Here is a 12,959-nt window from a genome sequence, read left to right as displayed (position 1 = left end):
AGGGCCTGCCCCGGGAGCCGCGGGGCCGCCCCCGAGCCGCGGGCGTTGCCATGGCGAGCGCCCCGGAGCCGCGCCGGGCCGAGCGGCCGCGCCGCCCTTGGAGCCGCGGTGAGGGGGCGGCCGGGGCGGTGCGGGGCCCCGGGCAAGGTCTGTGCCCGCTGTGTGCCCCGCTCGGGGTCAGCCTGACCGCGGGGACGGCGCACAAACACGGCCCGCGGCGGCGGCGGTGCACGGCACGCAGGGCAGTGCCCTTGGGGGCCGCCGGCTCCGCTCCCTCCAAGGCCCCTGCGCGGTGCCCACGGATTGATGGAGCTGCTGCCCCGCCAGCAGCACCCCAGGCAGGAGGGAGGACACGGGGCACGCGGTCAGAATGTGGGGACGTGCTCTGCCCTACCGAGGCAGACTCTGCACGCTTAGGGTCTGCTGGGACATGGAGGCACTTATTTACCAAACCCAGCCCAACTCAGTGCTCTCCCTTAAGTCTCATGGTTCTGGCTGCCCCAGCCATGCTCATGTACCGAAGCACTGCGGCCACGGTGAGAGTGTTTCTCTGTGCCTGTGTGGCTGGGTCCCACCCCTGAATTCACCCTGGTGTGTGCATTCCTGTAGTGCCCAGCAGAATGGAGGCCCTGGAGGAGAAGGAGGAAGGGGAGCACACACCAGAGGATGCGATCTCTTTGAATATCAGTGATTTCCTCGATGAACTGGAGAGAGATGTAGCTCTGGAGGAAGCCTCTGTCATAAGCACTGAATTGTAAGTCTGTGCCCATGGCTGGGATGAGCAGAGATGTTTCCTTTGGGCCCCACAGGGTGACTGCACACATGTGGGTGGCACATGTGGTCCCTTTGCACAGTGATGGGAGTGAGCAAGTTTCTTGTGCCTGATGAGTTTGTCCAAGAGTGTGGGTGTGCAAGTAAGACAAGGTAACTCATTTGATTGAACATCCATTCACCACTGTATAAAGATCCCCTGAGACTCTGGGTTTTGCCATTGCTGCAGAGATGTTTGGCTATGTCAAAATCATATCCTTGGATATGGCCCCCATTTTTTACCTGTGAAACAGGGAAGCCCTGCCATGTTTTGATATCAGGTCATCCTGCCTGTATTGCTCCTGCCTTATTACTTTTGTCTCTCTGCCTCCCCCTGCCACGTAAGTGATTTTGACTGGAGCTCCATTGACACATCCCACTTGCCATCTTCGTACAAGACAAATTCCCAGCAGGAGAAGGAGCTGCTGCAGCTGGCTGACCATTTCTTCCAGCAGTACACTCACCTGTGCCCTGACCGCAAGCCGCTCTTCATCCACCCGCTCAACGAGTGTGGTGTGCAGGTATGGGGTGCGTGGGGCTGGGCCCCAGCACGGCGAGCACTTGGCTTCCACAGTGCCAAAATGAAAGAACAGCAGCCCCTCCTGGCTAAAGGGAATGTGAAACTGCTGGCTGGACCCACAGCCCGTGAGCAGGCACGCAGAACCCCAGGAACACCCTGGTTTGTCCAAATCCATGAGCCATGTAAATGTTGGTGTTGCCATGTGGGCTGCAGCATGATGCTTAGGAAATAGGAGAGACCACAGAAGCGTAAAGGGAAGGAAAAGAAATACATGAACTAGCTAAGGCTCAGGCTCAGCCACAGATAAGGATCCAGAGTTAGGTCTTACTCTGAACTTCCCCAAAGTTACAGGGAAGGAGTAAGTGTGGAAGTTTGTGGTCTGGTTTTGTTTTCTCTAGGCCCAAGCTGTACAACTGTTATCTAGTTCTGGATCTGATGTTTCCCCTCCAGGCACCTGGAATTGCTACTTTGTACCAGCTTTCCCCAAAATTTGTTTTATCATTAACATGCAAGGCAAAAAAAAAATGCTGGAGGATGTAAAAGCCAGAAAAGGCAGCAACTATTTGACTTGCTTGAAAATGAAGAGAACTGGCTCACATCTGGAATGTGTCTGAGATGAGGTTGAAGTTTCAGCCACAGGCAAGCAGACAGCCTCCCTGTCCCATGAAATTTCCATCTTGGAGCAGAAAAGGGATATTGATGCTGTTGGTATGCTGTAGAAAGATCCTGAATTTGATCTACAACATCCACGGGTGGTCTGAGGATGGCTTTGGAGAGGACACTCTCCCAGGGGCCTGTTGGCTAACCAAACTCCTCTTGCTGCCCCGCAGAAGTTTGTGAGCACAACGGTGAGGCCAACCCTGCTGCCTTACCCAGACATGTACTACTGGTCAGGCTGTGCCAACTTTGTCTGTGACTACCTCATCATGGAGCCCCTCAAGTGCCCAATCACCCCGGTAAGAAAGGGGCTGCAGCCCCAGCAGAGACATAACAGAGTGACAGAAGGGCCTTTCAGCAGGACACAGTGGGGAAGTCCCAGTGGCTGGGATCACAAAGGTTTTTGACACTTCCACCATCCCCTCACTATTTAGGCAGCCCCTGATTTTCCCAGACCGGTGCATTCTGTTGCACCCACAGTCCCAGTGCATGTGCTGTGTGGTACTTTTTAACATTACCTTTTACGTAATTAAGCACCATTTCTTCAAGAGCAGACCCTGACTTCAGCCAGCCCAGACGAGCAGCTGGAGCCCTGTGGGAGGCAATGGTTGACAAGCTTCCCCTCTGAAAACCTCGGAACAGAGGAGCACATAAACCCTAGGGGATGATACTTGACCTCAGTGACCTGTTCTTAGGCACTTTTTGACATTTATATTCCCATATCTGGGTATGTTTTGGGATGAAGAGAGATTTCTAGGTTATCAAAAAGGGATGATGCCAGAGCTGGGGCAAGTTATTGATGAGAATCAGCTACACTCCTTGCTAGCAAGGACTGCAGAGTGACCTAAACAATCTATACCAGTCAGAGGCTGTTCCAAGGGCCCCAGGGTCTCAAGAGCAGCTCTGGCATTTTGTGACTACACAGAAAGTATCTCCATTTAGCAGGTGAAAACTGCCTTGAGCACCTTAGGTGATGTCTAAGAACTGAGTGGGATTAGAACGTCTCTGTATGCAGTATGTGTGTACTGATACTTTTTATTGCTCACCAGTGAGCAATATGTTTCCTCCTGTGAACTACAATTTAGCTTATGGGTGTTTTCTTTGGAAGTACTGTAGACAGGACAGCAGGAGATAGAGGGAAATCCCATTCCAGGATTGTGATTAGCATTGGGTTTTCAGCAGTTTGATGAGTTTGTCATGTCCTTCCCTTTCTGTGGTTAAATTTGTCACCAGATTTGGGGTTAGAGTTTCCCCAGGTCACTTTGGAGGGGAGTTTTAGAGTCATTTGGCTTTTAAAGGAATGTTACATAACAGATTCCCACAGGGTGCAGAGCCCAGGGATGTGGGCAGTGCCTCTCTCCCCGCTCTCTGCCTGGTTTCTGCTCCCCAAGACAAGCACTGTGAACGTGATCTCTCTGTTTCAAGCCCAGCTCCCTCTATTCCCCAACCACCATCCTGAAGTACCAGCGAGGGAACTGCTTTGACTTCTCCGTGCTGCTGTGCTCCCTGCTGATCGGGGCTGGCTACGATGCCTACTGTGTGCATGGGTATGCCACCCTCGAGATCTGCTCCCTGGACCAGACCCACGAGCTGTGCCCGCGGCTCAGGAAGCCCCCAGAGGTGAGATCTGCACTGAGTGGGCAGCGAGGAGTCCAGCACACATTCTCAGCCTGTTCATGGCCAGTGAGCTCCAGAGCTGAGCTAGGGGGAACAGCTTCAGGTCCACACTGGGTTTTAGTCTGTACCAGAGACCTCACCAAAGGAATCTTTTGAGTGATTTTCTACAGCTCCTTTCAAGGTCTTCTTGGCTTTAGTGAATTTCTGCTCACCAAGTGCAATATTGCAAACTACCAAGTGTTGGGAACTGGGGGATACCTGTAAGCCATACGTTTACTTCCTTCTCTTGATCTCTGCTGGGTTTCACAGTAATACCCTGCTTTTGCAGGTACCAGAAGAGGAGGATCCCAACAAGTATAGAATTAAGTACCCTATAGAGCCACAGAGCCAGTTTGAGCTTCAGCAGGAGGCCAAGAAGGAGGAAGAAACTGAATCCATACAAGAGGAGGAAAGAGAAGAGGAGGAAAGAGAAGAGGAGGTGGTTGAGGTGAGTTAGCAAGGTCCACTTTCCTGTGAGTTCCAGGAAGAAGAGCTGAGACACAGGTAATGGCTGGCCAAAGAGAGGAGCTTACACCCTCCTCTGTGAATATGACATGACCTTGATCATGGCCATGAGTGCTTGGCCTCAGGAGCACAGTGTGTGCTGACACAGGGACATGTGCTGAGAATGTACCTCACTCTTAAAGAGCATTAAGAGCCTGGAGTTCTTTAGAAGTGGGGAGAGGAAAGGATAAGATTGCCCTTGGGTTGGAATAAGGTGTCAGTGAAATGGCAATAATCACTGCTCTATCCTCTGTGCTGCAGGAGGTGGAAAAGCCCAAGAGAGACCCTTTGCATGGCTTACGGGTGCACGCGTGGGTTCTGGTTCTCGCTGGGAAGAGGAAGGTTCCCGAGACCTTCTTCATCAACCCGTTCACAGGAAACCACCACAGCACCACAGATGAGTGCTTCCTTGGCATTGAGAGCGTCTGGAACCACAGGAACTACTGGGTGAACATGCAGGACTGCCGCAAAGGCTGCAAGGTAGGGAGCCCTTAGCACCCTGCCTGGGCCCCTGAGGGACAGCTGGGCTAACCTGAGTCCTGGGGAAGTCCAAGACCAGTGGTGGTCCAGTTTCCACTTAGCCATTCCTTGTGTTGGTTTTGGTCATTTTGCTCTGATTACATAGACTATGGAACTATTCCAGAGCATCCCAGACTGTGAGCTAGCAAATACAGATCACATCTATTAAATCCCTACAGTGCAACAGTTTCAGCTTTTAAGGCTGGCTAGGCACTCCTTCTCTCAAACAACAGCTTTTGAGGCAGAGGATGTTTTGGGTCTGTCAGGCATAGCCCAAGGAAGGTAAAATCTTGATTCAGCTCTTACCACACCTCAGCTACCCCCCAGCAGATGCAGAGTCTGGGAGGTGAGGGTCTGAGTTAGATCAGCTTGCCCTTTGGGGCCATATGTGCCCAGAGGAAGGAGGCAGAAGCATTTCCAGCCATTTCTTCTCATCTGAGGAAGAAGCACCACGAGGAAGGGGTTCTGCAACCTCTAGGCACAGGGACAGTCTTTGGGGTCCCACCAGGCAGCCAAGGGTTTGAGGAGCTCACCTCCCTGAGGTCCAGATCTCTAGAGTTCCTAAAATCTCTGATGCCCAGGCAGGTCCAGAGCACCACAGACATACTGATGCAGTGGTCAAATTTAGTGTCAGACCTTTGACAATGCCCTGTAGTTAAGAGATTTTCCTGTATACCCTAGGATCTCAGCTTTGATTTGAGTGATTCTTTCTGCTGGGAAATTATGTTTTCAGAGAGCAATGAGGCCTCTCAGCTGCCCACAGAGTCGCCCAACAACAACACAGATTACATGGTGAGTGACCCAAGTGATGCTCTTGAGCACTGGGGACCCTGTATGGAACCAGTGTGTCCATAGGCCTGTGAATATCTGCCTGCCTGCTGCCCTCTCCAGGTCACATCCCTTCTACTTGGCCAGGTTTAGATTCCTTCTTAATCTAGGAGAGTTCTGGTGCTTTCTGAAGCAGGACTGCAAGTGGTACTTCAGGCATCATGAGTGGCTAGGGATCTCTGTAAGCCTCCAGTGCATTGGTCTTTGGGGTGAAATAATTTTAAAAAATAAAATCCAGAAGGAGATTTTTGTGGACATTCTTTCCATGCTGGTCACCTTCCCCTCCTGGCTGCAAGGTGAACCAACCAAATGCAGAAATAATGTGTGTCCTCTAAAATACAAAAAATGCCATGTACTAGAAGCACAAATTGTTGTGTTGGGAGAAGACAGCATGATAAAACAGACATTGCACCTGCACAGAGGACAGAGGAATGCAAATAATAATTCCCTCCTGCTAGCTACTCTTCTCAACCTGTGTCCATAACTGGGGAGCAAAGAGTCCTCCAGGGTATACATAAAATAATCTGGTCATTTTGGTGATTGCCACATTCACTCCCTGCCAGCATGAGCAGTAGCCAGGAGAAGATAATTTCATCAGGCTGGAGAAGGGATGTGCTGTTGTAGTTGTGCCATGGTGCTCACCAGAACACAGCCTCACATGAGCTGAGCTCTCATCACTGCAGTTCACCAGGACCAAAATGCCTCCTGGCACAGTAAGAGATGCTGTCCAACACACAAATCTCTGCTTCTGTTTCAGCAAGAAAAGGAGGAAATGGGCATGAGCTTTGAGATGCCACTATCATGGGTAGCCCAAATTAAGGTGTCTTGCAGAGGTAGGTATTTGTCCTTTGCCTTTTGCTTGTCCCCAGCTGACCTTTCAGTGGGTTTGGGACATTTGTCTGTCTCAGTGGGTTCTCCCTTGAGGGTGGTCAAACAGTGACAGTGAAGCACAATAGATGAAGCCACAACAGCTATTGGTTCCAGTGGCTGCCCTCAGTGCTGCACTGTCTCATCCCCCACAGACACACACTCCACACTGCATTTTCCTGCCAGCTGGGAATTTTGCTTGGAATAGTCTTTCTCTTACTGCTATGCACAAGGAACTGCTCCTGCATTATCAAATACCTGTTTGGGGGGAGAAAAGAGTTATTATACCATTATAACATTAAAGGACAACAGGCAGGGTCTGAACAACTTTATTGCCAGAAGAACACAATAAATAAATGCATAATGTCCCTTAGACCATTTTTTTTCCCTCTTAATTTTTTTTTCCTTTTTTGGCTGAGTACAGGGGAGTCAATTTGTCTGACATCTCTCTTGCCCACTGCAGAATATGAGAATCCCTTTTCCCAGGGGAAGAAGGTGATCCTGTATGATAAAGCAAAGCAGGAGAAATGGGCGGCGTATGCGAATGAAGACGGGCTGGTGGAACGCCTCACTGTCTACGCAGACTCAGACTGTAAGAGGGATGAATGAGCACACTCCACACACTGAGCAAACAGCCTGGGCCATGCTGATGGAAAGGGGGAGGTGATCTCCTGTCTGCCAGAGTCTCTCTTGTGCTTTCTCATTTTCCTTTCAGCTTTGTGGGGGAATTATTTACTTTATCCTCAAACTCTTCATCATGCTTAGTCTGTTGAGCCCCTGAACTTTCTAGCATTGCTAGGGGTTTTCACAAGAGTTTGAATCTGTTTCATACACCAGTGAAACTGTTCAGTGTCACAAGTCAGCTGCGTGGATTTTCAGTCTTCAGAGAAATGGAAGGCTGCTTGTATTTGATCCAATAGTGTCACTATCCTCATTTCCTCATTGGTGTCAAAAGGGGCCATAGAAAGGGACAGCTACAGCCTGAGGATACCCCTGTAGTTGAAAACATTATTTTTTAACAGCTGGTTCAAGAAATGAGATTCCTAGCTGGACATACAGTGTCCTGTCCTCAGCCTTCTTGGATAGTGTGATGCTCCAGTTTCCTGACCACCATCATTAAGTATTTGGGATGGAATTTCTCTTGCCTATCCATAGCCCTTTGCAATGCCGTGTTCTACTCCTGAGCTTATTACTCTAGTTCTGGTTGATAGAGAGGAATAGACCCTCTTAGGGTATAATTTATATGCTCAAATGTAGATTAGGATTCACATACAAAATTCCCCTATGCACAGGGCAGTTCCAGCGGCCGGACCATGTCCACTGAGGCACAGGGTGCTGGCACAGACACTGAGAGCCCAACAGAATTTTGCCACCTTCAACAGGGTGACCTCAAGTTGCAAAATAACCTGTTTCCTGCCAGGTACTGAAGAACTGGAGGTGAAGGAATGGTTCAAACACCGAGAAGACCTGCTGTATATGAGAGAAATGAATAAACAAACACAGCTGATCACAGACCATTTTAGGCCTGGACATCCCCTTCTTCTTAAAGGTATTCCAGCTCATCTGGGCAGCCACTGCAGCTGATGGGATTTCACATGACTCCCTTCTAGCAGTGGCAAATGTCAAAAATTGAAAGGCAGAAGAGATAGGATACTTGTGGGATAAATTGCCTGGATAAATAAAATGGTCTGCAGCGAAGAGTAGAGAATTGGGTTGGTGGCATGCAGTCCTGGGCAGTGCTCCCCCAGCTATGTAGTTTTCTGTGTGTTAGAAAAACACATAGTTATCATGTGTATCAGCGTGGTACATTTCTACTTTTATCAGCAGAATTGATAGAAGCTGAAACTTTCTCTTTAGGATTATGTTTGTTCTCTCAGTGTTTTGCAGCTGGGGATAAGTCTTGCATCAGATCTGTTGCTAAGCTGAAGAAAATGAGACCTCCCCTGGCCACGCTTGTGTTCAGTGTATTACAGCTGCTAACTCTGAAAATGTGTGCGATTTGTCCTTAGCTCACTCCTACACGTCCCTGGAACCTGAGACTGGGCACACAGTGGAGTTTTATCACACAGCACGAGTCGATGGCCTCTGGAAACGTTTTGAAACTGCTACTGAGATGACAGAGTACTTCGTGGGGCGGGAGGACTTCCTGCACATGCGGCACATCGAGTTTGGGGAAAGAGACCAGGAAGCGGAAATGGCTGGCGTCACAGCTGAGGCCAACGCCCGGCCTATAGTGGTATGGCCGAGGCAGGAACAGAAAATATGTGTCACTGTGGTATTTAAACTATGCAAAACATACTGGCTGCTGCTTCAGTTCATTTTCAGTGGGCATGGCTGAGGTAAAACTCCAGATGAGAGATCCAAGCGTTGTTCAGCTGCTGTGTCTCACAGTTGCTTCCCTGACAGAGAGCTACAGTGTGAGCAGTTGTCAGGAAGTGTATTGAGCAGCTAGAATTAAACTAGGAAACTAGGGCTTGGAAATTGTCTGTCAGAGGAAAGGAAAAAAAAAGTGACTGTGATTTCAGAACAAAATTTTCACAAGATTCAAAATTAGGAAAATGATTTTGTGTGCTGAGCCCAAACTAATATCATTTTAGGTTCCTGATGAATTGTCCCATCACTCTGATATGTTACAGGGGAAATGTGGGAAACTTCGCTTTTCTCCAAAATACCTTGTTTCCTACAGGTCCCACAGGCAGGGATGCATCCCAAGCTAACTTGGAGTTTGGACTGTATTGCTTTAAGCAGCCTTGTGGTTGGGTTTTTTTAAGACATAGGCAAGAACGTTAGAACCATTGGCCAAGAGATGCAAGTCCTGTCAGAAAGGCACAATTTTTACCTTGGGGTTTTACCCAACTCTGACATTTACCAGTTTTGTGTTGTCTAAGTTGCTTCTGTATCTTTTTTTTTTTTCCACTCTCCATTAGCAAATCAAGGAGTACTTCCACAGAAATCCAGAAAAGCCTGCTGACGAAGATGTAGAGGAACGTCTTTTTATGGTCATAGACGATGTCATGCAGCTGACATATCACCTTGAGCTCCATGACACCATTGCCTCAAAGGTGGTTTTCTGCAGAGTAATAGGGAGGGAGAAGAGAGAAGATGAAATCTTCCTGAGCAGAGAAAACACTGTCAAATACCAGGTATGAAGACGACAAGGCACAAAGGTGACATGTCAGTGAAGGAACTACAAGCATGATGTATCCCATGCTGCCCCTCTACTCCTGCACAGCTCCAGGCTGACAACACCCACAGCCCAGGAGATGCACTGCCATGCTGGGAGTGACTGGGAGTGCAGGACACAATGTGACATGGCAGGCCTGCTCTGGCCATGCCTGAGGTCATCTTCTCAGATTTGGTCATCAGGCAAACTACACATCCCCTGGGATCCTGCAAAATGTAGGTTCAGCAGCTGTTGGACTCAGTTCTGGAGATTCATGGCAGGGAAGCTGAAATCATCTCTGTTGTTCCCTCTTCAAGAAGAGTGAGAACAGAGCAGCAAAGGCAGACACTCTTTGTTCTGGTTGTATTTCTGCTGTGGACTCCTTGGGTCCTACCATTCCTTAAATATCCCACTGTTTGCTCTGCAGATGTAGAGCAAGATGCTGAGGCTTAATAGATTGCAGATAGCTAGCTAGCCTTAAATAAAAAATATTCCAAAAGAAGTTGAGTGCTGCCATTAAACCAAATGATCTCATCAGGGGTGAGGGGTCACCCACTAACAGCATCAGTGTGAGCCTGTAACTAGAGGCAGAAGCCTGCCAGGAAATTCTGCTGTGATGCTGCACAATTACACTTAAGAAAACCAAACAGAGATTACAAATAGGGATTTTTTAAATGTTATAGGGTTTTTAAAATTTGTTTCCCACTGGGAGAATACTCAGAATACCATTGCTGGAATCCCATTTTTTTCATCTCTATTTTTACATTCCTATTCATCTCATTTCATTCCAACTGTAAAACAGCAGCATCAGCAAAGTGCAAGATGTGCCATCTGGCTCACATTACTGATGGATTCTAAATAAAATGAAGTCTGATAAACCCATGCTGACCATGGGTTTGATGTTTCAGTGATGGAAATGAGTGCTGCTTTATTGGCTGTAGCAGGATTGTGCCAGTTTCTGCCAGCAGAGCACCTGATCCCGTGCACCCAGGCAGTGCTGCTGTTTCTCACTGACTTATCTGCTTCCAGCCCTGGTCCTCAGAGAAGCACAAGAACATGCGCCACCTCTACGACTTGCTGTGGGAGCTGAGAGCAGAACAGAAGGATCTGAAGCAACAAGTGCGGGACTCTGAAGCAGAGGTAACAGGGAGGTGTCCAGTGTCAGAGCTGATCAGGTGCTCAAACAGTTTCAGCTGACTGAAACTACTCAGCACAAACTGTGAGAAAAGACAAAGCTGGTGTCCATGCTGAATTATTATGCTTGCTACTCAGGCATTGTTCAGTGAAGATGTAGCTGTAATATATTTATGGAGAGTCACACATTTTCCTGCTCCTGCTCTTAGTCTTCCTTCCCTGTGAGGAAACATTTCAGAGAGCAAATGACAATATATAAATTGGGGCATCTGGAAGCCTACCTGCCATTTGCCCAGGAATGAGGCCAAAGAGAAAGGATATTGTATGTAATGCTATATCTAGGTGCTAGGCATTGCCAGGAAACCCTGTCCAAAATATTGAAGTGACTTGCTGCATGAGCAGCTGTAGGGAAATACTTCATAAAACACTTTGCTTGTACTGCTGATCACACTGACTGGTGTAACAGATCCATTCTTTGTAATTACTTCATGATAAATGTAATCATTCTAGCAGATGGGGGCACAGCTATTGGATTTCTTGTAATGTTTTTTTGAGGAAGAGAAATCCCTGAAGGAGCTGCAGAGGGAATGCTCAATTGTATTAGCCCAGAATATTAGTAATAATAGAGAACAACTTTGCAAAAATCACATTTTTTCCTCAGAAATTTGAAGCTAGTTCACTGTGACCTCATGAACTACCTTGCCAAATTTCTCAGCCTTGATGTATCAACAGACAAAATATTCCCATTGCTTGTGCTGCATATCCTGTATAAGACAAAGAATAAGCCAAAACTCTCAGTGCCATTTCTAAAGTAGTGCCAAAACTGTGATTCCAGAAAAGCTTTATCAGTCAATATCAGTAATTACATCCAAGAACTTCATACACACTAGCAATCTAAAATTAAGACTATGAGCTTGATCTAGCAGGATGTAGACATATTTGCACAGATCTATATTTAATCTTATTTTACAATTCTTGTATGCAGCATCTGCTCTGTTAGCAGGTCAGGCTTGTAAAGGTACAGTCATTTTGTGGGAAAGCTGAGGGGTCTTTCTTCTGATTTCTTGGAAGATGTTAAATATTTTGATGGTCCGTGAGGATGAAGAAGCCAATATTAAATTGTCAGTTTCAATGTACAGCGCTGCAAAGAGAGAAGAACAGCATGAAGCCATGGTAGGTAAACTTCATTAATGCCAGCATTCAATACATGCACTCAAAGAAATCCAGAGTCAGCTTTTTCTCTATCAGGAATTATCTCTGAAGAGCTTTTAATATCATTAAAATATATTGGGACAAATCACAGTGTGGTGTAAGTCAGCACAGCTGCAATTGCCTTCCCAGGGAAAAATAACATGGTTGTGCTATGGTCACCTCCTGACTTTCTGGAAAAACTTGCACCACTGAGAAAGATTACTGTGTTTTGTTTAGTTAATAAAGAAAACAATTAAGAATGATTAGTTGATAACAGGGATTATGGGGGGAGTATTTTAAAAGAGCCATAAATACTCTTGTATATATACAGATATATGTATTTTTATTTGTAATTAGCATGTGAGATCAAAGAACAAAATAGCCCCAGGGTCAAATGTAGTTCTTATCTCAATCACAGATGATTTGGTTCTTCAGGGCTTCTTGACTCCAGTGAGGCAAAACATTTGGATTTGCTGCCTCTTCCTGCTCCATGTTTTGATTCCCCTTGTTTTCTTCTTGAGACCTCATCTCAAACTTTTTGCCCCCTCTCAAAAATAAATCAGCTCCAGTTTGTGATTTCCTTCATCTCAGCTCTGTGACTTGAGTTGTGCTTTTGCTCCTCACTTTCCTCTCTATTTCCCTGACTTCTGGTTGCTTGTTCCCTGACAGGTGCTGGAAGAGGAGCAGAGGAGCTCCCAGAGTTCCCTGGAGAAGGAGAGTCAGCACATGGGAGGGGAGGTTGAATCCCTGGCCCAGCACACTGCAACCAACTCCACCATGTGAAGTGGAGCCTCTGCAGGGCTGGGAATGGCTGCCTGAGCAGGCCAGGGTTACAAGTCAGCCCCCTGGCAACTCAGCACTGAAGCTACTCTGAGAACTGCTTTAATCCATGTCCCACTGCAGTTTCCCTCTGATTTCCCCCTTCTTGTTCTAAGGAAAAGCAGTTGGCACAATGGAAAAAAACATTCTCCTAAAGAGGTGCTGCTCAGGAATCCTCACCCTGGGTACCTCAGGCATGACTGATTTCTTCATTCCTTTTCTGGAGCTGCCTGCAGTAAACCTTTCACTATGATCAGATTTGCAGAGATTTCAATAAATTTGCGCCATTCT

At 47.4% G+C, this 12,959-nt stretch overlaps 1 protein-coding gene across 1 annotated transcript; it reads left to right on the top strand.

Moving 5' to 3' along the window:
• The first annotated feature begins 620 nt into the window (after positions 1–620).
• Positions 621–12,774, top strand: DRC7 (dynein regulatory complex subunit 7). Its single transcript, XM_039721124.1, has 15 exons — positions 621–754; positions 1,157–1,331; positions 2,161–2,286; positions 3,413–3,607; positions 3,933–4,082; positions 4,409–4,627; positions 5,348–5,458; positions 6,252–6,327; positions 6,825–6,953; positions 7,782–7,910; positions 8,371–8,597; positions 9,289–9,504; positions 10,554–10,664; positions 11,730–11,831; positions 12,519–12,774. Exons 1-15 carry the CDS (start codon positions 621–623, stop codon positions 12,630–12,632), a joined length of 2,214 nt encoding a protein of 737 aa, XP_039577058.1. The 3' UTR covers positions 12,633–12,774.
• Positions 12,775–12,959: the final 185 nt, after the last annotated feature.

This window comes from Passer montanus, unplaced genomic scaffold (assembly GCF_014805655.1).
Source record: "Passer montanus isolate IOZ18808 unplaced genomic scaffold, ASM1480565v1 scaffold45, whole genome shotgun sequence".
In the NCBI taxonomy this organism is placed as follows: domain Eukaryota; kingdom Metazoa; phylum Chordata; class Aves; order Passeriformes; family Passeridae; genus Passer; species Passer montanus.
Note: the sequence above shows the minus strand (reverse complement) of the source record. Positions and strands in the feature narration are given on the sequence as shown.